This window comes from Osmerus mordax, chromosome 26 (assembly GCF_038355195.1).
Source record: "Osmerus mordax isolate fOsmMor3 chromosome 26, fOsmMor3.pri, whole genome shotgun sequence".
NCBI classification, from domain to species: Eukaryota; Metazoa; Chordata; class Actinopteri; order Osmeriformes; family Osmeridae; genus Osmerus; species Osmerus mordax.
Window position 1 is genome coordinate 4851734 of NC_090075.1, and position 26286 is coordinate 4878019.

At 43.5% G+C, this 26286-nt stretch overlaps 1 protein-coding gene and 1 long non-coding RNA gene across 2 annotated transcripts in view; one reads left to right on the plus strand and one right to left on the minus strand.

Moving 5' to 3' along the window:
- Positions 1 to 19195, minus strand: part of grin3bb (glutamate receptor, ionotropic, N-methyl-D-aspartate 3Bb) — a 47349-nt gene extending 28154 nt beyond the window's left edge. The window contains 1 exon segment of the mRNA XM_067229632.1: positions 18743 to 19195. Within this exon segment, the coding sequence (XP_067085733.1) occupies positions 18743 to 19195 (453 nt within the window).
- LOC136935928 (uncharacterized) lies at positions 2030 to 2997 on the plus strand. The gene is made up of 3 exons (XR_010875019.1): positions 2030 to 2076; positions 2539 to 2661; positions 2905 to 2997. It is a non-coding gene; the product is annotated as an uncharacterized lncRNA (long non-coding RNA).
- Positions 19196 to 26286: the final 7091 nt, after the last annotated feature.

Sequence of the window (26286 nt, forward strand, 5' to 3'; positions counted from 1 at the left end):
TCAATTTTTACACCGGTCTGCCAAATTTATTCGTTTTGAATCAACGATGAGGCAGCCTCTTGCAGGGGAAATGAGAAGACATCTATTTCATTCTACACTTTACTCGTAAATGAGCAGCAAAAAAAAAATGCTTTTAAATCTATGTAATCTTTATAAATAATAAGTATGCATTTTTATATAAAATATACAGAAATATCAGTTGTAAAAATGTCATTCAAAAACGGACCCCTGTGCAACCGACGCAAGCAAGCACAGCACACCCTACAATTTCCCCAGAAATTGTACCCTCTCTAGTTATGATATAATACTGTAAAGTACTGATTGAAAGCAATATCAAAATGTGTATATGCCACAGTGTCATAGAGAACAAATTGAAAATGTATTAAAAAGCATGTGTATGGAATTGCCAGGAATGGTTTTGCATATAAATTATTTGTTTAATATAAATGCTAGACTCGAGGGTCTTCTGTTAACATTTACGCAGCATGTAAAGTGTTTGTCTCTGACGGACAATATAGACGCTAACTCGCGCGCCAACATGTAAAACGCGAATGTAAAAACACAAATAAATGAAATAGTGCGTCACTGTGAAGTAGCAGCCTGTAACAGAGCAACGCGTGTCCTGAAGGGCTGCCAGTGGGAGTGCCTGGCCTGGGGTGAGACTTCTGAACCATGACTGGGCTATCATCAAACCCCAGCCAGCAGCACGGAGGCTCAGACAGGGGCTTTACTGGCTGTTTGAGGTCACCCGCTACTACCCGTCATCTCATATTTGCAGACCATTGCATCATCTCTCCCGGACAAATGAGAGCGTGTGTCTTACTAAGTGGGTGTATAACGCAAGCTAAGTTACCTTTGTCCTGACCAATTTCCAAGACTCTGTGAGTCATCTCAAATTAAGGTTGGGATGGAATTCACCAGTCACAATCTGACAGGTGTGATCTTGTCTGCAGCTACACATGGAGTCTGGCCGTACCCGTCTGTCTGTGGGTAGAGGTCTCTGTGTGTGTGTGTGTGTGTGTGTGTGTATACTTTATCCTTGAGGAGACCAGAAATACCACTTATCTTAGTTCTGAGCAGTAAGTGCTTTTCTAGGGGGTTTAGGGTTAGGTTAATGTAAAGAGAATTTCAGGGTTGGGGTCAGAAAAGAGGGTTAGGTTTTGTTTTAGGGTGCAGGTAAGTTTTGGGGGGTTAAGGTTAGGGTCACAATTAGGGTTAAGGTAGGGTTAAGGTCAGGATTAGAGGTTAGCGAAAAGAGGATTTTGAATGGGACTGAATTGCCCCCAAAATAATCGCAACACAAATGTGTGTGTAGGGTGTGTGTGTGTGTGTGTGGGGGGGTGCTGTTTATACACAGAACAGTGAAATCCCAGATGCTTACGAGTCCCAGGGGCAAACAGAGAAAGGCTGAAGTCAGCCAGAGAGGAAGTGCTCTACTCCTGCATAAAGGACTGCAGACTAACCAGCCCTCCACCCTCAGCCCGAACAACAACAACACAGCCATTTATACTGTCTGGGGCTTTTAGGAGGGTGAAGAATGTGCTCTAATACGCAGACTGAATATGATCACTCATATTGAGGCTGTAAGAATATTGAAGACCCAACCGACCTTATTTGTAATCAAATACGGTTTGACTCGAAAGACTACTTAGGGACGCGCAATTAGATATGATCCATTTAAGTGAATGTCCTTTCTGTCATCACACCCTCCTGGCCAGCTCACAACAGTACAGTGTCTGTACACAAATCTGCAAGAAGAGTGAAAGATGTTCCGATAAGACACGTGAACACCATTTAAAAGGTGCAATAGATCAACTGAATGAATGGAAATTTGCCTCATGTATTACAGTAAGGACCAGGAGAGAGTATGAAACTTGTAAATATTAATATACATTTCTGTATAATGTTACAAATGATTTGAGTACAGATGGCCATAGACGTCATTAAACTTGGCAGATGAATCATTTTACTTTTCAGATGGACTTTAAGGTTTGGCAGGATTTCTTCCACACCTATATTCAGTTTTGTCTTTTAGTCTCAGTGTCGAACCTGAAGTCGAGGATCCAAGTTGACAAGGTAAGTGTGTGTAGCTTCAAATTAAATAAATCAAGTGCACTGTTTAACAAGTGTTACAAATTAAATTGTTTGAGTATTGTAAGACATCTGTTATTAGAGGCAAATAAGTGAATTCATGTAAACATGACTTGATGGGATGTAAAATTATGTACACATCACGGGTATGTGTGTATGTAACTACACAGTAATATCCATTGGTTTTTCAGTTCAATTATATATTTATAAAATTTCAATAAGAATATTTGGGTAAATGAAAACTTGGTATCACTGGAGGTGGCAAAATCGAAGCTGAATGATTGTTTCTCTAAAACAAGATCCACATGTTATCCTCCACCCCAAAAACGCATGGTCAAATAAAGTATCAAATATTCATCAAAATAGCAGAGTCTTGGACACTTCTGGAAAACAGATTTTCTTGCCATTCTGAAGCTTTTCTATTCTCATTATACTGTATGTGCACAGTGCTGTGTCTGCAGGTCGATCGGATCATGATGGCGTCCACTGTTATATTCCAGCAGCCTGCAGCTTCCACACAGAAGGTGTGGACCTCCGGCATCTGGGACTGCTTTCAAGACATGAATAGCTGTGAGAGTGCATCTTTTCCAACACATATTTTGACACCTGATCCAAACCACAAACACACTCACAAACAGCTTGTTCCAGTCCCCTGTCATACTCATCTGGAATAAAAGTGGAACAGTCTTTCAATCTCTTCACAACTAAAATGCCATTCATAAAATGTCACTCAAACTGTTGTTTTATTTCATGTCTATGCCTGTTAACCAGAGCACCGATTCAAACCTGTTAAACCTCTTGGTATCGAAACAGGCTGTTTAGGTTTCTGGTGCCTGCCATGCGCAGCCTGCCAAACCTCGGCACAGTTTGGGGAAAGCGCCTGCCTGCCTATACTGGACATCTTAGTGCACTGTGGGACGCTGCTAAGTGTGCAACCTGTTGCCCTGTCTCTGCGAGTGGCCAAATCATATCTGTGGTCCCTCTGTGATCCGTCTGTTAACCGGGTCTCTCTGTGCTCGGGTTCTGCACAGGGTTCCATCTGCGATGACATCGTGACCACCTTTTGCTGCCTGGCATGTTCCTGGTGCCAGATGGCCCGTGAGATTAAAGCTCAGAAGGTCGGCCCCACGGTGCAGTCTGTGACCTACTGCATCCAGCCTCAACCCGCTACAACCGCAGTTCATGACTGGTCCGCAGTCCCAGAATATGAGCCCTTGACCGGTCATCATCAGATGCCTTTAAGTCCAGTCGGCAAAGGCCCGCCTTCCTACTACACCTAGCATTAAGGTTGCTGAGATGTGGTTACTTTGCTATGTGCCCAGTAAATCCAGACCGTTCCGTGACTGAGGACAAGAATATTGTTGAATCGTGCATGTCTGATCCTTGATCTTCAGGTGTAACTACTTTCTATATGTGCAAATTGTATGTCGCTTTCAATAAATGTATCTGCAAGACAAAGTGAAATGTAACGGGGGGTCAGTACCTAACACAGCAGGCAGGGTCTGTGACACCGCTTACATGCCAAGTCTGGAGAAAAGATAATATTTTTCTCCTCGTCGGCATGGTGACACTTCACATGGGATGGCGAGGAGCAGGCTTTTCAAGGGAGCCTAAACCCCCAGAGCACATGGATTATTGGGATTGGAAACGGGAGTGTAGGGAGTGCCAAGACCTAACATCTAGAGGGGGGGGATTTACCCAGGGAGGCAGGAGCGCTGAGAGGAGCAGGGCCCGGGAGCCGAGCGGGGGAGGGAGAGCAGCTGATTCGCTGCTGACAGGCGAGGTACTTAGGTGCCGTACGGGGTTTTGTCACGTAGGCAATTACAGCCCGGCTCGTCTTTCTTCATGTTCCAACCATCATAGGTCCATCACGAGGAGATGTGTGTTGAGCTAACTGGGCCACGGGAATTAGTTTCCTCACCTGAAACGGTCAGGAATCTACTGCCGTTCATAAGCGGAAATTTTCATTTAGAGAAAGATTGTCTGCTTCTTAGGCATTCTTTAGCCGACGCTTGCCAGCACCTGTTAGATAATAAGATGAGATAAGGAACCATGAAGGCATTCGGGCTTGTTTACCCGTCATGAACAGGTCTGTAAGCCTGATAACCTAAAGTGAACTGGTCTCACATTAGATAACAGATCGTACAGGTACTTTTCAGCAGTGCATGGATGGGTTTGCATTCATCACAGGTCTTGAGCTGTGGTATATTAGCTTTAGCGCAGAATGCAGACAGACCGAGTAGAAGAAGGTGGTTGGCCTGTCGGGGAGTTTTATTAGCGTGGCAGATCGTCACGGCACCCGTGAATCCCATCTCCACGCAGGGCTGGGAGTTGAAAAATCCTGACACACAAGGAATTGAGCTGCAATTAGTCTCCCCCCGCCACCTCCCCCCTCCCCTGCCCCCCCTCCTGGACTGGCCGAGACAATTCCACGTTTTAAAAGCCCCCCATCCTTTTTTGGGGGGGGGGGGGGGGGGGGGGGGGAGCTGAGAAGGACGATAATAAAAAGGACCCTTCTTCGCAAGTGTCTTAAAACATGTCTTTGAAGACCAGCTGAGGTTCTCTTCCCTTCAACTCGGTTGCTGTGAAAGAGCAATTTGAAGTAAATGCAAATGTGAGGTTTGGGACAAGGGCTGGGGGGTACTTGATATCGTAACTACACAGTGCCTAGGTGGACCAGGGAGGCTGTATGCTTTGTGGCTCATTCTGCATTTCTATACCATGCCACATTATTTACATTGTTAAGTGTTCACAGGAAATGATTGCGCTATAACAAAAGATTTGTACAGTACAGACTATGTATGAATGTGCATGGAAATGGCCATATTTGAAGGCAGTTAGTTTATGTGTAGAATTCATTTGTGTGTGCTTTGTATGCAGTGTGATGTATACAGCAAGGTGGAGGGTGTCAAAATATTGACTTGTTAATGTTTGACAAAAGTGCTTGTAAATGACAAATTCAACAAATAATACCCTTATTACAAGTGATTTATTGGCTACTAAGCTCATGTGAGACAACATATTTGAATAAAATTAATTTGTGCAATTGGAATAATTGTGACTCGGTATGTTGTTCAATCTAGCAGAATTAATTTGACATTGATTAAAGAGGTTATTTTTGGTTATTATTGATTGATTATTTTGTCTAGATTATTGATGGCTCCATTGCAGTGTATGACTGTGCTGTTGGTTATTTGGTCCCACTGAAGTTGAGGCCAGACGATGGAATATCTGTCATTTTTGATCAATTGCACGTGGCATGTTATTTTGGGTGGAGGAATAATTGCCACATTGTGATAAATGATCAATTAATAATTAATTCACTTTGAATGAACAGAAGATGAATTCCTCTTGGAAGGAATCCCGTGTCTGGGAGCACTTGGTTTGATGTGCTTCACGCCCTAATTACCTGAGAAGTTGATATAGGGAAACAACTCCACCACATCCATCTTAGACAAAGACCCTGAAGGATGCCTTAGCTACCCTTCAATGAAGATAAACCTGACACCTTGCAGAGCGATCCCAAGTGTTACATGGTCTTCAAGCCATAACTCCACATTAAAGGAATGTGGAATCCAAGGTTGCTTTCAGCAGAGGGTTGAGGAGATAGAGGTGTGAGAAGGAGGGAGGGTTGAAAGTAAGGAGAAGACACTCTTACCTGTAGGCATCTTTAAACTGAGGGTGTCAACATTGAGTGGAGAGAGAGCAAAAGAGAGAGAGACCTTGTAGCGCAAGGGCCTATGGTATCTCTCGTCTTTCCCATTAACCTCCAGCACTGAGAAGAGAAGCCACGGGCTTTCATCTCAATCGGCAGCCTTTAATTACTCCACTTAACCTTGCCTGTGATACAGGCTCGTTAGTGGGGTCCGGGATTACAGCTTTGCCGACGCTTTCCAACCACAGCGAGGCACTTTACAGAAGCAATGTTTACAGAAGGTAGGCAACTGCCTCGCAAAAAAATAACGCGTCATTTGAGAAGCCTTAAGTCGACAGCGTTTACATAGCTAGTTTATCTTGAGGACCCCCTGGTGTGTGATCACATTCAATCCCTCAGTTGAGCTTCCGCATTTAATAAATCCATACAATGCGTAGAGTTGCGATGGGCTTCGTTGGCATCGGGAATGACAAGCAGAGGGACGCATTTTAAATGACAGGCTAATGACCCACTTTGTTATTCTCCACCGACACAGACACACAAAGTAAGACCCATGTACTGAATTGTAAGAGCTGTGGAATATGAAGCAGAACCCCCCCCCCCCCCCCCCCCCCCCCCCCAGGGCTTAGAGTAGCTTTCTTAGAGCGAGGCAAAGTCGTAAATGTTGACGGCTGTCGCAGACGTGCGGGCTCAAGTCGAGCGCCTTCCTGCTGCGCTCCAAATCAAATCTTTATTGCTTGTCGTTTTAATCGAGGCCCACGAGAATCTCCAAAGTGGAAGATAGCGGTCCGGTTTTTTTTGGTGAGTGTCTGCACACTTGACTGCAGCTTTGATCGTTTTTTCCCCCTTGTCATACTCACAAGGGAGGGGGTGTAAGAAGGTACAAGTCTACCTACAAAGAGCGGTCTGTACTCCACAGAAGTACAAAAAGGCTGGGCAGAGCTCGTCAATAGAGATATTGACGACTGCCCGACACTTCAATGGGTGCAGTAGACTGATTTGATCTGTTAAAAGGTCAACTCAGTTGGATGTACAACACATTCAAAACCTGCAAAGACATCCAAGTACTGACAGTCTTGACTATAAAGGAGGGTCGTTATCAATGTGAAATGTAATTACAGAGAGTTGTAAAACAAGTAGAGGAGTTTAGACGAAAAAAGGGAGTTCTTCTCATAGGGTTCTTTCCCTAACATTGACATTTTAAAAGATAAAAGCAGGAAAGAAGCAGATCTTGAGAAAGGCTTCGCAACCCTTTCTAATGTCCCTTTTTTGAGCAAATACCCTACTGTATTTTTGCAAGTCATCCGGTATTCTCTCTGATATTCCTAACAAGTGAAGGACACAGAGGTGAAGATCCACAGCGCCGCCAACGCTTAACCTGACGCCCAGTTCCCAGGGTCACACACAATGCAAATGAATCTACCCTTCAATCTTAAGACTTAAGACGGATTCCCCTGAACTCAGAACTCGTGTGTGTGTGTGTGTGTGTGCCAGGCTGTGTGTCTGCCAGCGTATGTGTACCAGTCTGTGTATGTGTGACTGCATGTATATGTGTGCGTGTGCTAACTGACTGACTGCCTGCCACAGCAGGGGCCCCTCCATGTGAGATGAGAGAGCGAGAGCGAGAGCGAGACAGAGCGAGAGAGAGAGAGAGAGCGAGAGAGCGAGAGAGCGAGAGAGCGAGAGAGCGAGAGAGCGAGAGAGCGAGAGAGCGAGAGAGCGAGAGAGAGCGAGAGAGAGCGAGAGAGAGCGAGAGAGAGAGAGAGAGAGAGAGAGAGAGAGAGAGAGAGAGAGAGGGTCCATCAGTCTCACCAAGACTCCCCCTGACAGGTTTCATCTGCCGCTCACTCTCTCGTCACTCACGCCGTCACCCCCGCGTTCCCACCGCCGCAGCCGCCCGGCTCCCCCGTCTGATGTGAGCGAGCTGGACGGCGAGCACACCGCTGCCCCATCTGTCTGGGGAGGGGTGCGGGGGTGGGGGAGGGTGGAGAGGTGGAGGGAGGGGTGGGGAAGGTAGGGGACTGTCAGAGACCCATCAGCCACCGCTGTGTACAACCAGCACGACCAAGGCGGCGTTTGTCAAGGTTGGCGTCGTTTGTCAGTGCTGACTCTGAATTCGGAATCTTGTTTGGACAAAATAGTTTTGCGATGAAGCTACAGCGTAACAGTAAAGTGTCTTTTTGGACCGGTGTCTGGGTGGCAAACTGCCTCAGTGGCTCAGATGGCATGTTAGTCATCATCACCTCAACAGTCAACAGGAGCCTGGCACTGTTACTTCACTTCCTCATCGAATCAATTACATCCCACAATCCTAAATTAATTACATCCTACAATCCTAAATCAATTGCATCCTACAATCCTAAATCAATGACATCCCATAATCCTAAATTGATTACATCCCCCAATCCTGAATCAATGACATCCCACAATCCTGAGAGATGCACGTCATGTTCAGTCTGGTTTCTAGCGACAGAATGTGCTTGTGTTTGATTGAGTGAACCGAGAGGAACCCTGAGAAAGATGTTTGCCATCAGTCACTAGGCAAGTCAGAAATGTTTTTTTTGTCATGCTTGGGTGTCCGTGGAACATGGAAGTCCAGTACTAGAGCTAAACTCTTTGTGAGGATCACTTGTGTGTGTGTGTGTGTGTGTTGAGGGGGGAATGGGGGGGGTTAGGGGGTGTATGAAGTAAATCCGAACTGCCAGGTAGTCTGGAATCCGTCGGATAAGGAACCGGAGAGGAAGGGCTCAGCCAGGTTGTCAAGGCTACAAATAGGAAGCTGTGCTTTTATTCCATGATCGCTGACCGGAGAAAAGAATCTCAACGGTCAATGCTCCATACATGACACGAATAGATACTTACTCAAATCCACAAGGTTTCAGTGCAAGTAAATTGACTTATTCCTTGTAAATTGGTGATGTTGTACATGCTTATTGATTATACATAGGTCATGTGTTTCTTAAAGTCAACACAGTCTAGGCCATGTAAATCTGTCATTTGGTGGAAGGATGAGACATTGTAATGCAATGAGTCAGCAGTGTACGGCCCTTAAAACCAGACAGGGTTGAAATTTCCAATTAGATCATGTTCTTATCAGGTTGCCCGTAAGACTTCTGAATAGTCTAAAGTACATTTTCCATGAACAGGGGGCTTGAAGTTATGTGTTGTTTTCACATTTGAACAAACTAAGAAACCCCAACAGCCCTGGATAAAGGAAGGGCATAAACAGAGAGCAAAGATGAGACCTCCTAATTAGAGGTTTCACTCGAGGGACGTTATAGCCAACACTAGTTCCACTTTTTGGGTCAGTCTCAGAGGAACAGAGGAGCTTGTTGTCTTGTTATAATTACACCAAGGCAGAGAGCTGCAGATTCCTCAACTGTTTAGGTTTAGTGGCAAATGTGCATGCTCTTTTTTAATACTCAGAGCTTCAAAAGTAGAACGACTATGTTTGCAGTTAAAATGTAATAAAATATCTGCAGGATACATCACGGATGACTTCGTAGTGACTTCTTTGTTGTGTCTGTTACGAAAGTGTTCCATGGAAGCTTTCAAAAAGATGTAGCACCCAGGAACTTATCTCAAATAAACTGTCTCCCCAGAACAACAGACTAAAGATTCATGAACCTGGAAGAACTGGCTCTTGAAATTCTTTTATGTGTGTTCAGCCACTTCATCTTTGTCAAGCTGCAAGAAAGCCTGCCACGACTTATTGTTGAGATACTCAATGGGACAAGTAACGCGTTGCCCAGTGTTGTATAACAAATTGACCCACCTGCAGTGCCTATCCTCTCAGCAACACACCTAAGATGAAGTAGGAAACTCGCCAGGTTGACACCTACCACCTGCTCTACGCACATAGTAAACAAACCTATTAGTTCATAAGTCAGAGCTGGATCCAATAGACCTTTTCATCCTCCTTTGATGCAGAAATACGCAGATGGGTATGCACAGTCACTGGGTTGTTTGAAAGTAATGGACGCTCTAAAGAAAAGGACGAATTACCTTCCGCCGTGCGTCATGCCTGTGAGAGATGGCCAACCAACACCTCTCTTCACAACTCTCATTCCAACTTTACCTGCCTTCCACTAACAGCGGAATATAGAAAAAGGACAAGACAAGGACAAAAGTCCAAAATGCCAAAGTTCTGTTTTGCCAAGGTCCTATTGTGTGGCTTAATGTCAACAATGTAGTGTCAGTTAATCATCTTGCACTAGAAATACCATAGTTTCAGGCAGCCAAATTGATTTCTGCTTGGACAAAATATGTTACCCTTACAGCAACATATTTCCCTACATATTAAGTACTGGGGCCATATTATCCATCTTGAAAGAATAAATAGTCTTTCACCCTTTCTTGGTCCCCCATATCTGGTGAAAGAGGAAGGAAATGCACTCCCTGTTGATGGAAGGCTCTAGACTGTTGAAGTTTCTATCTGGTGAAGATGCAGAACAGCCTTGGGGAGATGAAACATCAGGACAGACTTTCTCCAACTGTCGGCCTGCTGTCTTTTGTTCGGAGCAAACTAAGCTGTTTCATCGATGGTGGTGAATCCGCAAAGAGACCTCAAATTACATGACTCCAAAAAAAACACACAAAAAAAAGAATTAAATGTATCTTCCTAAAAATCCCACATTCGTTTTGGGGAGGGAATACATCAACTGTGCGTGGGTGGAAAGGACCCTGAGGAAGCCTGGAGGGCCTCAGAAGGTGACAGCAGCTACAAAGCCCAGTCACTCACATTGAGTCTCAAAGACCTCATCTGTGAGGAAGACGTAACATCCAGGCCAAGAGTCATGACTCACTTCCTGGTTTGGTTTGTGCCGGGGAGAGAGGACAAGGTCAAGTCGAAGTTGAGCCGTGAAATGTCAAGGTGTGGAGATCAGACACCTGACCTTCTCTAGAGCCACCAAAGCTCAGGACAACCGCAAACAATCCTTCCCGTGTTTGCCGGCCACCTACGACACAGTCAAAATGTTCTCTCCTGTTACACAACACTTGCCGCTTCTGAAGGGCACGGGGGTGTAAGATTGATTTTAATCGCATGGATTTAAAAAATACACTGTTAGAAATGTAAAATCTTATGATTAATCTTCAAATTAATTCAGCTCCCAAGAGATGTGATACTCCCACTCTACACACTGTTTCCCTTCAGCACATGGATGCTCCTGTATGTGCAAAGATGAGAAAACCACAGAAAAACAAAGGTTGGAATCACGGACCTAAATTAAGTTGCTTTCATGTCTCTTCATCGCTTCGTCACGTATGCCAATCAATAATTCTTATCGTTCGTATGACAACAAAGTACAAATTACGAACTAAGACACAGAAAAGGATGTCTTTTTTTCTTGTCATGTAAGATGCGGACTGATGTGTTTAGTCAATAACACCAGCCAAAGGATGGAGACCTTTTGTTTGTGGAGACCAACTCAAAGTAGCCCTTTAATGACCAACAGACACATTTCACATTTATGAAGACCTCTAGCACAGAAGGAAGAGCCAAAGGATGGAAAACAGGTGACGCTTTTTCGAGCAACAAAGCTCCCCAAACTTAGATTGTTTTGCAGCCATAGGGGGCAAAAGAGCTCATGTCTAGAAAATGGTGGTCGCGACCTGAACAAGAGGATCTTAACACAACTATCTGTAGGATAATAACAATTGGGATTCTGTGGCAAGGATGCAAGGGAGGACTTTGGCAGACAGGAGAAGCGACGCATGCTGCCAGGACGCTGCTTGGCAGTCCAAAGGAAAGACTCTGGATTAACTCTGAAGTGAGATGCCAGTAGAGTGCCTCCAGCCCTCAGCGCCCTGAGTCTGGGCCCCTCTGGGTTCCATCTGACTTAAAAACCAGTGAGCATATGCAAAGCGTCCATAGAGGGTGGAGGCATTCATAGAGTAATGGACGGTCAATAACGGTGTGCCGTGAATCACAAAACAACATGGTCGGTTTGACAGCGGGAAAGCGGGAATTCACTGGTTGTGTTTGCCGACTAGAGGGTCATTGAGCATTGTGGCCTGTCCAAGTACATCATTGGACATGGTACAGTGTCAACGGCTTACCAAATCAACCACTCTGGAATCACAATATGAACTATGGCCCACTACATAGTCTATGGTAACAGGTGGAGGAAACGTACAGTAAAGATCCATAAAATAAACCTACTGTACTTTGGCTCTACACCCCAAAACAAGCACTAAAGCCTACCAGCTGTGTTTATTAAACTTGATATTTGTATGTATGTAGGTATGTATAAAAACACCAAAATAGTCAAATAGATAACTGGAGCTTATACCATCTCCATGTGCTACACTACAATACCTAAAGATCTGATATAAAAATCTTGATGTAAACACCCCCAAGAACTCCCAAAATTTCATTTCAGCTCACTTGTCACATGTTATTTCAAAAGAATTTGGCGTTTCAGCCTAAGTAAATTGTGTTATAAGGGATGACATTTCACTTATGACTTAATGGTCCTCGTTCTAGCGGCGTGCATGCAGCAAAAGATAGATCCTCAGATATACGGTATCTATTTCAGCCATCGCAGTCTGACATCTCCCCGCACCTACAGCACTGACATCTACTGCAATCCATGCATGATTTATTCTGCTGAGAATCCTTCTCTGTTCAACACGCACAGGATAAACAACCAATTCAAGCCCAGCAGTTGTTTACCCAACCGAAGCTCGTTGTTTTTAAAAGGGGGACGGGATCAAAACCAGAGTCCAGCTCTGTGGCTCCCTGGACTCATGCGTCACCGTCATTGTTTAAGAGAGGAGGGCCGATCGGATGCCAAGATGGGTCTGGTCCAGTTTGCTGGGATGCTGGCAGGCCTGTCGAGGGGGGTGGGGCTGGGAGTGGGGGGGTTTAGGCAGGGACTGATGAACAAGCCTCTTGTTTAGAGCAGCATCATTACAAGATTACTTTAAATAAACATATCTTTCTGTCAACTAGACAGCTCGGTGGTAGTCTGCACTTTAGGCCTCGTCTCTCAGACCGAGGTGAATGTGCTTTATTCAGGGTACTGCCACCCACAACGATGGGACTTGAAGGTCTCCAAATGACTATAATTTAACTCTCTGATGTTCTTCTCACAGTATCTAAGTGTTAGAGTTCAGGTTTACAATTCCTATGCATCTGCAATGTTTTGACTGTAATCATTTAATTACATGGTAGATCATCTAACCTAAATGTAAAGTTTGATATTGTCCTATTATCTTGTGTGTCAAAAGTAATTTTAAATTATTGTGTGTATGTTTTTAGAATTATTATTGTTGACTGCTTTCATAACAGATTACGTGTAACAACAGGGAAGCTGGGCGCTAATGCTATGATTTCACGCTTGGATTCTCACTACGAACAGAAGGCTCAGTGCTCTGCTCAAAAATACAGAAAAAGAGAAATGCTTTCCACAGAAACAATACGGCTTTATGCAGAAATATTATGGGATGGAAAGAGTTCCATGGAGTTCCTGGGGCACTGGGGTTTCCTCTGCCTAGAAGTAAGGCTGACTTCTCTAGCCTTCACCAGCCTCTCTCCAGCCCCCAGCCTCTCTCCAGCCCCCAGCCACCTGTCCTTACCAAGCCGTCTCCCCAGGGTTGACAACCCTCACCCACAGTCCAGACCCTTACACTGCCTATCGCTCTCTCACACCTGTGAGTAATTACCAGCTATCTCCCCAGGTTTTCCACAGCTCTCTCGACACAGCTCCCTCAATTTTCAACGATTAGGACAAGGCTGCTGCTGTCACCCGAGAATGAAGCAAGAGGTTGTGACCATTCTGACCATTGTGACTGATGTGCATTTGGGTGATGAAGACAAAGTGGAGATTGATACAGTAGAAAAGCAAGTGGAGGGGGGGGGGGGAGAGACTTCTAGATCATTATTACTGAGATGCTTCATCGATTGGGAGAGGAGAAGTAGCAACGTAAGCATTTTCTACACTCAACGTTGTGAACTAAATTACTACCGTTTCTCTGCTGTCTCCATCCACCTTTTAGGCAAAAACAGCTTAAAGTTAATGTGTGGAGCAGCGATGCACCTGCACCTGTGACGGTCTACAAGGTCTAAAAGTGTCCAACCTCATCCCTTCCTCTTTAATCACTTTTACTAGACATTACCGCACCACATGATCTTTGATGACTCATCGCCTCTAGTTCTGACTGTGCCAAAGTCTTGAAGGGGAGTTTTTAATCGTGGTGCGCTCTGCCCTTTGTCCCCTAAAGCAGTAAACTGGACTGGTGGCATGAAAGCTGGGGTCTCTATCTTTGGTGTTCAGGAGTTCAACTGACTCAGACCTTTTTTTGCGCTAATGCACCGGCCCGCCTTGACACCGACCCCTGCAAGCCGAGCTTCTGCTGCAGACAGCAAAGCCTGGATTGGGTCCGAAAGAAACACATTTCTTTTTTCTTTTTTTTGTACGATGGCTTTTCCCCCACTATTTAACAAAGCCTTCTAGAATTTCACTTTTAGATAATCCTAATTAAATGTTCGTTTTCAAACCAGAGAGAGAAAGTTAACCTTTGAGAAACTTGGGCATTTGACACTCAGATGAAACAAGAAAGTGAGAGATCTATTTCAACCCCGAGGCTAAATCCATTTATCTCCAGTACGTGTTTGTCTGGCTCATCGGTAAACATTTCTCTGGTCTGGACGTTTTATTTAACGAAACGAAACATGCTGAATTTTAGAATAATGTTACGCAATGAGATTAAGAGGCACACAATTGAACACTTGGGCAAAACACATTTGATGTTCAGGAAAACGGACTATTGGACGCAGTGAGACCAGATTTGGTCATAATCCTCAAATGGACATTAAGTTAATGATGCATTTGTGATGAGATGAAGTTTACAAAAGGTACCCTTCCTCTTTCAGTCGTTATGCCACAACATCATAAAAGACAATTCAAGTCTGGGGGTGCGGGTCTATCAATTTAATAATCTGCTAAACGACTGATCATTTGAGCTAATATAAGAAAGTGAGTTCAACTAATTGCCCGTCAGAATAAAATGTTCTACACCAAGCAAATAATTAGCATTAGCTCTTTATATAGAGTCAAGAGTATAGATAATCGAGTCTGCCAGCTGCGAGTAATACCACTCACACCAAAACATGCAAACAACTTCATATCTCCCGACGAATTAGAGAAGTCTGGTCGCTATCCAACTGTCAAATCTTCAAAACATGCTTAGATGTGAAGCCGCGATGTGTCTCTTTTCATATAGACCCAGACGTGATTGTATTGCAAGAGTGGCTCTCAAGAAGTATGACAGCCAACTGTTCATAGGAACCATCGCCATGCTTGTTAGAGCTAACGTTTCACCAAAACAGCAGGGACATTTTTCAGCTCAGTGCATCAGTCGCATGGTGCTTCTATCAGTGTCTGATCTAAGTGGCCCAGACTCTCAGGCAGTAATATGCATCTCAAAGCCACTTCAAGACAGCCCCATCCCCTTTCTACAGCATTGTGTTCACTTTCATTAAATTTTTGTTGCACAACATGAGGGAACCAATAAGAGCTTTTAGACTGATTGGCAGACATGGACCAAGCGAGAAAGAGAGAGGGAGAGAGAGAAAGAAAGCAAGAGAGAGAGAAAGCGGTAGAGAGAGGGGGGGAGAGAGAGAGAGGGAAGGGGAGCTGTAAAGGAATCTGCAAGATCCCCTATCTCTCGTCAGCACCAAAGTATGCCGAGCAACTCTTGTCCCACGTGAAACCACCAGTTTTCACAAGATAAAGTCACTTCTCTTATGACGCTGTGTGCCAAACTGTGTGGAGTGTTGAGCACAGCAAATGACCTACATAAAAATGACATCATTTGGGGCGCATTAAATCGATTACATTGTTACAGACTTTTATCTTCTTTATCTGCCATATTGGTCCATGTGGGACATAAATAAGACCTAAGACTCCTTGACATTAACCCTTCCTTGACAGATAATCATTAACATCACATGTTAACAGAGAATTTCACCGGCAGTTTGTTACAGTGCCTGAACTGTATTGGGATCTGCAGTCAGTTGGCTGGTTTCTTAAGTTAGGTTGATTAGGAATGTGTTTGCATACCATGCCATGATAACAGTCAGTGTTGGTATAATTGATGTTGTCATGAATGACTGAAATCTGAATGAATCTTTAGTGTGCTGTCTTGATTAGAAATACTGTGTGTTGGCTTTGAAAATAATTGTACAGTCGAGGAAGGCAATGTGTGTGTGTGCATGTACCGACTTAAGGATGATTTCACAGTCAGTTAAGCTACCCAGCAAAGTGATTTTAATGGGCAGGCTTTAGACAAGACAAATATGTGCACTTTTCCCTGCCCAGCAGACAATTTATGGTGTGCAATCTTTTCACTTTTTAATTTGTTAAGTACCGTGTGATGTAAGCTGTTTGAGACGGGTCAAACTTGCCAAGTCTAACAATACAGTACACGAAGACTCCGACTGTGCAAGTCCAGGTAGCAGCACGACAGCTGATTGACAACACACAGGGTGATACCGATATGACAACGATACACCCAATGTACCCATTTTAGAAGGAGAATACAACACACAACCTCCCATCACTGAATCTTGTTAACCACAGTATCTGCGTCCAAATCTGCTACTTAACACCAAACCACACCTCCCCTCCAAAACAACATCCCCACTCACCCCAGAAAGGTCATACATATAGACCCATCCACTCTCAGAATATCAGAAACCTTCTGTTCCCACACTGTACTTCTGTTCCCACACTGTACTCCTCTAGGAGCATTGTCTGGGTGTTGCCTTTTTCTCTCCTCCTCTCTCCTTATGTTATGCTGTAACTTTCTAGTCTCGTCCTGTCTACCCCCTTGTCATGTTTGTGTATTAGAAACTGCAAGTGGCAGCTCGGATCTAAGATGGATTCGAGAGACCGCAGATAGAGTGCGGCTAGTTTGGTTTGTTAAACGTTTTAGATCAACACTTGTATTATTGTTTTTGTTGATTTTATGTAAAGCACTTTGAGCTGCAATTCTTGTATGAAAAGTGCTATATAAATAAAGTCTTACTTACTTACTTCCAACTCAAAAAGACAACTTGAAAGCCAGCTGGTGTGGAGAATTAAGATGTGTCACCAGGACTCAAGGAGGAAACCCTGTAGCAGAGACTTGGGGGTTCCAGCTACAAGGGCCATGCACTAGAGATTTCTCATGTACCGTTCTATGGCAGCTGTCTGACCCTTATATGTTAGGGCAGTACAGCTGGTGCTGTGACTGGAGTGATTCCTCGAGGCCTCTGCAACCAATAGGTGTATTCGAGGCAGCTTGGAGTGACAGTCAAGCCGAGTAGAGGCTGACTGGGAGGGAGGAGGGTGTGTTCAGGAGGGGAGTCCACCTGCACAAACCCTGTCATTGTCCACTGATGGAACTGGGCTGCTCTTCCGACAGTTGTGACAAGGAGGATAGAAGCTATCACTTGTGAGCAATGGGATTGTGCAGTATAGTGGGGATATGCAGTTTAAAGTGAGCTGTGGTTGCTATGGGCTGGGATATGCCTTTAATGCTAGTGGTAAAGTATGAAGACTGAAGCAGGAAGACATTTTAGAAGCATCCAACGAACGAGCCCTTTTCTTTTAATCCTTTGTCGTTCAGCGACCTCCACACTCCACTCCCCCTTCTCTCTCCGTTTCTCTTTTTTTTCTTTGTGCTACCACTTGCGTTCATTTCCTCATTTATGAAAGATGTCGTGGTTTTCTGGGTTTGTAGAGCTGAGTAGGAACCTTCCAACTGCTTATGATTTTGAAGACTCCTGATATGAAAAATCCTACTCAAAATCATCAGGTGGCACTGTGAAATCTCTCACGTTATCCTCAGAGACAAATGATGAAAATAAAGAGAAAATCTGACAGCAAGTTACAAACCAGTCAAGGTGAATTGTAAAGGTCCTCCTCTGGCTAACCTTACAATGTGATCGTTAGTCCAGTCATGTTAGCATAGTTTGTTGATGTAAGATTGGGAAGATCATATACATCCAATACATTGGATGTAATTACATCCAATGTATTTATAAATGTTAAGGTTTAAAAACAACGAGATAGGAAGGGAGAGACAGGAAGAAAGACACAGAGAGAGAGCAGTATATGTTGGTGTACAGTATATATAGAAAATAACATTCAGGTTAAATCATTCTAGTGTATTGTCAGCAGACTTTTAGCTACAAAAAGAATTCACCCAGGCAGCATAGGAAGGTAGATAAGAAAGGTATATGTGCTAAATAAACAACATAGCCTATTTATAACATGAATCTGCAAATTAGATACATATTGTAGTGTCCTTTTATCAAGATACATATCAGCTGTCTGTAGGCTATAGCATGTCACCTGGAAGTAACATTTATTTATACATGAAACCAAATCATTAACTATAGGCTGCTGATGAAAAAATTGCATTCCATTATTGGCATGCAATAAAATGTTAACATCATTAGCGATATTGTCATTCGAAATAAATGGCTTCAAGGTCGCCTGGATAGTTGGTAAAAATTGGAAGAAAATATGGGAGGGAAACAACTCGAATCTGTGCGCTCTCGCGCAGCGCGCGTCCCCGATACTTCATACGTGCTCTGGTTAAGCACGTACACACATTGAATGACACTGCCTGCAGCTAAATGGGCAATAGGTACAATATACCATATACGTGGATGCAACTATCTAACACATAAAATATTAGACATATAGAAATCAACGTGGCAGTTGGAGAAAATGTGTTCTCTGGGCATTAATACAATAAGCCTGACATTTCTGAGAAAAATACTTGAAATAAAGTTGATATTGACATGTCTGAACCTAAACACTGCGCTTGTTCGATTATATTGTCAATAACAAACAGCTGAACATATTTGCGCACAATCACACACCATAACGCACAGACATTTGTTTGCCAAACTTTCCTGCGGTGGCGCACCATTCACCTTCAAAACAGGATCTAAAGATATTCCATCTGGGACAAATTCATGAACATTATCGTGCCTACCTGAGTTTGCAGCGGCTCTCCGTGTTCTATGATGCTTATAAAAGGGATTTCCAAAAAAGACGACATAAATTCCACTTGTACGATTTCTTCCTGGGTCTGGGGGAAGGTGAGGACAGCGGAGACCCCCTGAACAACGATAGCCTGACAAACACACCTGAATAGGGACTCCGGGTCCCCGTTGGCCGGTTCTCGTGGTACCACTTCCAAACTCAAGTTGTAGGGTAGAAAGTTGTCCCCTGTTTGGGCAATACCGGCGAGGGCGCGGTTGAGGGCAGCCTGTACCCTGGCCGGTTGGCGGGTGGGCAGAAGGGCACCGAGGCGCACGGTGTGTCCTATTTGCGCCAGGATATGGCACGGTTGGGGGTGGAGGTGACAAGGGTCGATGAAGAAATGGAGAATGCCTTGCAATACGAAGTAAAAACATGCCAAGAATCTTGAAAAGATTAAATTCATCCTGCTGCGCTCTCAAACGGAATGAGGGATTGTCAGAAGATAGCATTGCTTGCCTTGTTTCTTCCCTTTTTCCGGTAAGGTCCTTTATTGCTTTTTGTTGACGATGATATGACTGGTGATCCACAGATGGAGTTACTGTGCGAATGTGTGATTAGGGGGGGAGGGGGTGAACGATGGAAAGGCGGAGATGCCGCTGAACTGTCATTCCCGAAGAACACGAGCGGAGCAGTCGTGAGGTGGGACTGGACTGGGTATTGACAAGTGAACAGGCACCTGCGTGTTAGCAACATCATTAAAATGACAAACTTTTTCATAAGAGCCGTTTTAAATATAGTTTTTTCATTGTTATTTTTTGTGAGTGAAATCACATAAGCCTAACGCCACTGTATATATATGGCACACCCATGATGCTTTATATTAACATTTGTGATTCCCCTTCCTACAATTCTAAAGTAGTATAACATATAAGACCATTCAATCCTCTTTCAATGTATGTGATGGGAAAAACACCAATTCTGGAATGTCAAAAATTTGCGACTCGATGGACCAAGAGGCAGAACTGCTTCTGCGTCGCATGACTTGGCACGGCACAGAGGACAAACGATTGAAAATACAATCGTAGTTGGACAGAGTCCAAACTAACTTCGGAAAACTGCACTGAATCACCCTGGACAGTTTACTCGACACGTTATGATGTGTTACCCTCCACTAAGCATGAATTGAAATCCTGGGTCTATTCAAATACTTCCCATAATTTGATCTGATACAAATCTATATGCAAATGAGTTCAGTTAATCATTATATACAGTTATTTCTTTATTTTAGTGCTTCTTCCTGAAGAATAAAACACTAATTTTAACGTTATTTCTGTAATCTCAATGTTCTGTATTGCTCAGAACATGTTCTCACACAATGTTCCCATACTTCTAACAGATTGTCAGTGAGCCAATACTTTCACTATGAACAAATGGCACTTTGTCTTTATGTAGGCCTAACTAGATTGAACCAACAAGATCTTTTTGTTATAGCGACATCAGACTCAGAAGAGCAGAATGGTACTTTAGCACACCCTTAAATGTATCCCAATATAAAGGAGTTTCTTTCAAAATAGCATCATATCATACGTATACGATTCAATGTGCAATTCCATAATATGCATCTGATGAACTTTGTTAAATGTGCCAGGAATTTATCAGACACACACACGCAAAAAAAAAAACATTAAAAGAAAAAGAAACACAACTTTTCTCCACAAGCAGTCAAATGGAATCAAACCATTTCTGTCTTTCGTTAAAACTAATTAGATGAGCCTTGTTTTTGAGAGTTCACAAACATAGTTAACAGCAGTTGGAATTGTTGCACTAATTGTTCCTCTCTAGACTGCGTCTGTCACTCATGGCTACAGAATGCCTTGGAAATTCCTTCTATGGAATCAGACAATAGACTTTTTCTGGCATCACAATGCTTCATTTACACAAGTGGCATGTTAATTAGCTTTTTTATTCTTATACTGTGCCGGGGAATAGGCTCCAAGCTCCTTGTTAAGATGAATGACTGGTGAGACTTGGGATCCACATGGGTGAACCTGTGCTGTGATGCCCCTCTCTTTCCTCACCAGTCAGTCCGCTGTCTCTCACTGACAGTGTGAGACCCAAGCCTTCTGGCGAGGTGGGCATTTGCACGGCACAGATAGCTAGGAGTGTCTCTTGGTATCTCTCCTCTCTCTCTCCCTACCTGGAAGTCTCTCTACCGTGTTAAATTAAAAAGGAGCTGAAGTGTGAAATGTCGTTTTTGACAACAAATTAAACGCAGCCCTGGTTTACATTGGTTCAAGGGAGGGGGGGGGGGGTGTGGAGAATATGTTTGAGTGTGGGAGGTCAGCTCCCTTGGCGCAGGAAGCCTGTCGTTAATTTACTTAACCGTTAACTCCGGAGGATCCGCATGCTCAGTCTTCATGATGTGAATGTGTGACAACTGTGACAAGCGCGTCTGGCCGACTATCTCGATCCAACCAACGCATGCATAATGCATGAGCACTAACTGAGCTACAGTACGTCATCCTGCGTTTTGATTAGATTTCACTTTATTGTCACTGTTCACATTATAAGTGCAGAGCCACGAAATGTTAGCATCTAACCACAAGTGCAAACAGTAATAGCTCAGTGCAAATAGGAATACAGACTAAATACCAGTAGACCGGTAAAAGTTCATCAGGATCTGAGGAGAACAAAAGTTTTCAGTTTCATGTTGTCAACATGATTGAACTGTTGTAAGCATCCATCACCGATGGCAATATTCTCCGAACAGAGGAACAGAAACATTCTAATGAGGTACCTTTAAGGTACAATTTAGAATGTGAGCCGTCTAAATGGAATCAGAGATGTACTATTAGAGCAGTTGGAATATGCTAATTTAGAGTGCACATATCTGTATCCATTATAATGCACCTCAGTGCTTCCAAAAACCTGCAACATACAGACATCCAGCCTACCCCACAGTAAACGCACATTTCCTGCTTTGGGACCAACAAAACACCATTTACAAACGTGGGTAATTATCCTAAATGAAATTGCACAACCACACGCAATTAAATCGTGTTTGCCCATTCACCCCTCGCCTGACTGAAAACTCGCCACATACATCATCAAACTGCAGCTTCGCCACCTAAGTGATCCAGGACTCTGACTGCGCTCACACCCATTAGAGCCCCTGCTGTCACCCCCATCCTCCTGTTTACCCCCCCTCCCCAAGCCACCCTTCCCTTGGTATCCTAGCATAGCCTGCCTCTTCTCCAGAAAACCAGGGATTGATTGCTTCATAATATAAAGACCTAGTCTCTAACGTAATGTCATTCAGACCTAATCCCCAGTACAGATAGAAACCAAACTGATTGCTCTGCTCATTCTGCGAGCATGACAACACAGAAAAGTGCCTCTGGAGTGTCTATTATTGGACATGCTAATATTTTGAGACTTAATGCAAACACCAATTACAGGATCCGTTTCTCTCAAGGGGATTCCTACCACCTCCCTCTTCAGTTGCCATTACCACTGCCGTCTGAGAGCTCCTTAAGCTGATAGTTACCTGAGTATTAAACAATGGGGACCTTCAAAGGGTATGTTCAATGGCTTTCAGATATTACATATCCAGTAGTTGTCTTTTATTTTATTTTTTTACTAAAGTTTGTGTTGTTCCAAACAACATTTCACACAAACTTGTTGCTTCAACAGAGGTTTTTGTTGTGTTCTGCAGTGTCTTGCTTCACTAACATTTCCTGGTCAAGCAGTGCTGTAGACTCACCGAGGTGACCGTGGCGTGGAGTGATGGTCATTGTTGAGCATATTGGCATTGGCTGTCTGGGTTCAGTGTAAACTGACCTTGCGCAGTACACACGGCTCTCAACCTTTCCTGCTCCTCAGCTATGAATCTGCACTTAAAGAAGAAACAAAATATCCTTTAGAAGTTCTGAATCCATATTTTCTTCAGTCCTCCATGAGTCATCCTACCTTTATTAGTTGTACCCGAGTCCAAATGCATTCAAGCGTCTGAACAAAGGTTTTCTATCCCACTCGTCATCGTTACAGTTCAATCAAGCATTATTTTAGAAGTCATATTTCAGAACGAGAGCAATGCTCACGACGCCGCAGCCCGGGGAAGGGACCGGAACTTTTCCTCACAATCAGTGTTCAGTGCAAGTGATCCTTCTCCATTGTGCTCCCTTTTCTGGGCAGGCACAAGACAATTTATCACCCATTTTTCTCTAAATCGGTGATGGCCCTAGACAATGCCTTGATTTTTAAATGTCAGGAAACTATTTTAGCATTCCATGAACATCTCTCAGCTCTATATGCGCGTGAAATGTAACAGGAATGTGTGTGTGTGGGGGGGGGGGGCACGCCTGTGATTCCCCTCCAGTCAGGTAAATCGGAGGTCTAAAAGCAGGAAAATTAGAACTTTCCTCGTGTGCTCACACGCACACAGGTCTTTCAAAATGCCACACTGACCAACAGACTATTGGGACTGTTTAATAAGGTTAGAGGTTGGAATTTGAAAGTTAATTCAGTCCTTTTTCCTGTAAATCTAGCCTGAGGACAAGATGTGAAAACAGTAGTGTCTGGATCCAATTTCGATTTGACCCAACTAGTTAGTTTTTTTCCCTATAGAGTACTGCTGTAGAAATATTACACAGCATAACGAGTTAATAGACAATAACAACGATCCAGAAAAACTGTGAGTGTTACTTTGCTTCAGTTTATATAAAGTAGGCTAATCACTACAGCAACAACAAAACAATCCTTGCGGTAAACAAGCCGTTTTTCACAGAGGTTCTGTTGAGTTGCATCTTTTCATTTCGATAGAGATGTGATCTTATTTTCCACTTGTCTGAAGGCAAATAATTATTTTTGGCAATTCTGTGCATCTGTTGGCAGTCTGCATTGCTAATAAACCTTCTGTACGATTGGATCACCTTAGGTATTTAAGAAGCTTGGGATGAGGAAAGCAAGTCATGAATATTCCATCATGCGCAAGCTGGGATGGTATGCCCTCAGCATCAAATGAGCTGGAGCCCCATGCACTATGCAACTTCGGTTTAAGCCAGGTCTTCTACTGTACCAAGGAGACAGGAAACACAGGGCAAGAATCTGTTGCTGTCTCACCGATTAGTTTACCTGCAAGGAGACGTAAAATCCGGAACGCTTCCCCCTATTCCTGTTGAAAACCATTCACTAATTCTGGAAAGTATTTATATTTGTTCATGAAAAGCATCCCCAAAACCTAAACAAATACTAAATTACATTTTTCAAAGCTATCCCCACGGTGAAAGCTCCCCCCACCATCTTGGTTCTTCTGGGCAATGTGTGTTTTCCTGCCAGGAATCAAAGCAAACATTTGGCAATAGAGTGCCTGATTTCTAAAACAACCGAGAGAGGGAGGAAACCCCCTCGGTGTATCAACACCAAGAATTTCAAAGAAGATGAAACCAGCCAACTGTTCATCTCCACTTTGACCTTTTGGTACTTCCCTTCTGACACATGCATTACTGTGAACGACAGGTTCAGGTCTACTCGGGCAGATCCTAGAGATGTCGTGTTACTCTGAGACGGGGCTAGGTGTGATCCACTTCAAGCTGAAACTGGCATTCCAAAAAACAAGATGGTGTCAGAATGCAGGAGTCCATATCCAGAGGTGGAATGAGAAAAGGGGAGATTTCGCTGGGAGCTCAGTTACTTAGGAGAGACCCAGTTTCCCAGATAGATAATTTTCCTTTAAACTGCCATTGGGTGATATCCTTATCAACATCCATTTTTGATATGTGCAAATGTATGAATCTAGGCAGAGGAGTGTGGTACTAACTGAAGGTATTCTTAAGCATTGTTATGCATCACTTTGCTTTTATTTGGGAAGGTGGATGTACGGTTTGCCAGACAGTGCAAAAATATTCAAATGATCTTGTGTTTTACTCCATGTGGTACATCGCTTCCCATTAGATTTCTCTCCTTTAGACATCCTCCGTTTCTGACGCCTCCTGACACTGACTGATACACAGGGCAAGCTGTCTTACCAGCTTACCAGCTGGAGGAGAGAGTCTTCTTCGCTCCCCTGCCTCTCCCCTTCTTATTACACTCTCCACCGTGTCAACGAGGCTTCAATGTTTGAATCTCCAGGAGACAGATTGTCCCGGGGCGTCTCTACCGCTGCTTCACCTGTAAGCTTCGCCGGAAGGGTCCAGACAGGAAGGAGGTTGCAATAAGAAACGGCAGGTATGTATATGCGGTTGATAATTTGGGGGTATTTTTAACTTCTCGTTAAAAGGTTGTTTTGAAAGAAAAGTCTACTAATATTCATCCATGAATCAGTAGTGAGGATGCCTTTTTTACTGATGAATTATTCAGTACGCATCTTTTTTTCTAAAAAGGCAGCGGTTCAACTGTCGTGTCTGACAACTGAAAAAGTTTTTGAGAGCCACAGGAAAATAGTGCGCTATGAAATGAGAGCTTGAACATAAAATCGAGCTGTATCTCTATAGTGGATTAGCACTGACAGTTGGCCTTTTTACGAACCCTGACCAGACCACCATCATCTACTTACTAAAACACATGAAGAATTTGTTCTTACACAACCAAAGTGTCTTGTGAGGTTTGCTGAACTTTGTATAGGACATGCTACAGAACAAAGTAGAGCAAAATCCTCGAGAATAACTATTACTCTTTTAACACTTGGAGGTGATATTTTAATAGATAATCATCTATTTTGTACGGATGTTTTAAAAGGGTGTAATGGGTTCATCACTTCACATACAGAATCTATTCATTAACAACCTCTCAATTCATTAAAAATATTTCAAAAAGCCCTGTGGATTTCATCCACAGCTCTTACTGTAAACTGATGCTGTCATAAGGTTGCTTGTTATGCGTTGCGTGTTATGCGTTGCGTGTTATGCGTTGCGTGTTATGCGTTGCGTGTTATGCGTTGCGTGTTATGCGTTGCGTGTTCGTTGGCTGTGCAATCCTTGCCGCCCTGGCAGAATGACTCCACCCTTAATGCACTCCTCAATAGCATCTGGCTAATGAATCTTGATTTGTTCTCTGGTCGTTTTTCCCATGTTCATTTGAATATCTCAAAACCACTATTTCCCAGCAGCTGGGATATCTGATGAGCGTGAGTTACACAGAGCAGGTGGTTTAATAGGTGGTTTCTGCTTAAGTCAGCAGAAGTTATTCTCAACACAAAATCCTTAAATCTCGTCATTCAAAGCCAATAGTAACGAACGCAAACCAATACCTTTCTTGCTCCACAACATCGCATTCTAAGGAAATATACCCCAGCTATGATTAACAATGGAAATGTATTTTTTTTCCACATGGCTCTGTTTACCAATTTATAGGTTAAAACAATGTTTCTGTTTTGTACATCCCAGCATCAAATGATTCTTACTGTACATTGAACGGACTAGTATGAGTAACCAGAGTAGGTTTCATGCATGTGGCACTTTTCTAGTCAAAGTTAGAAGGGGGTGCATTTTTTGGCAAGACGCAAAATGCAAGTTTTTATTTCCTTGCGTTTATTATCGATCTCTGGAGGGTCAATCT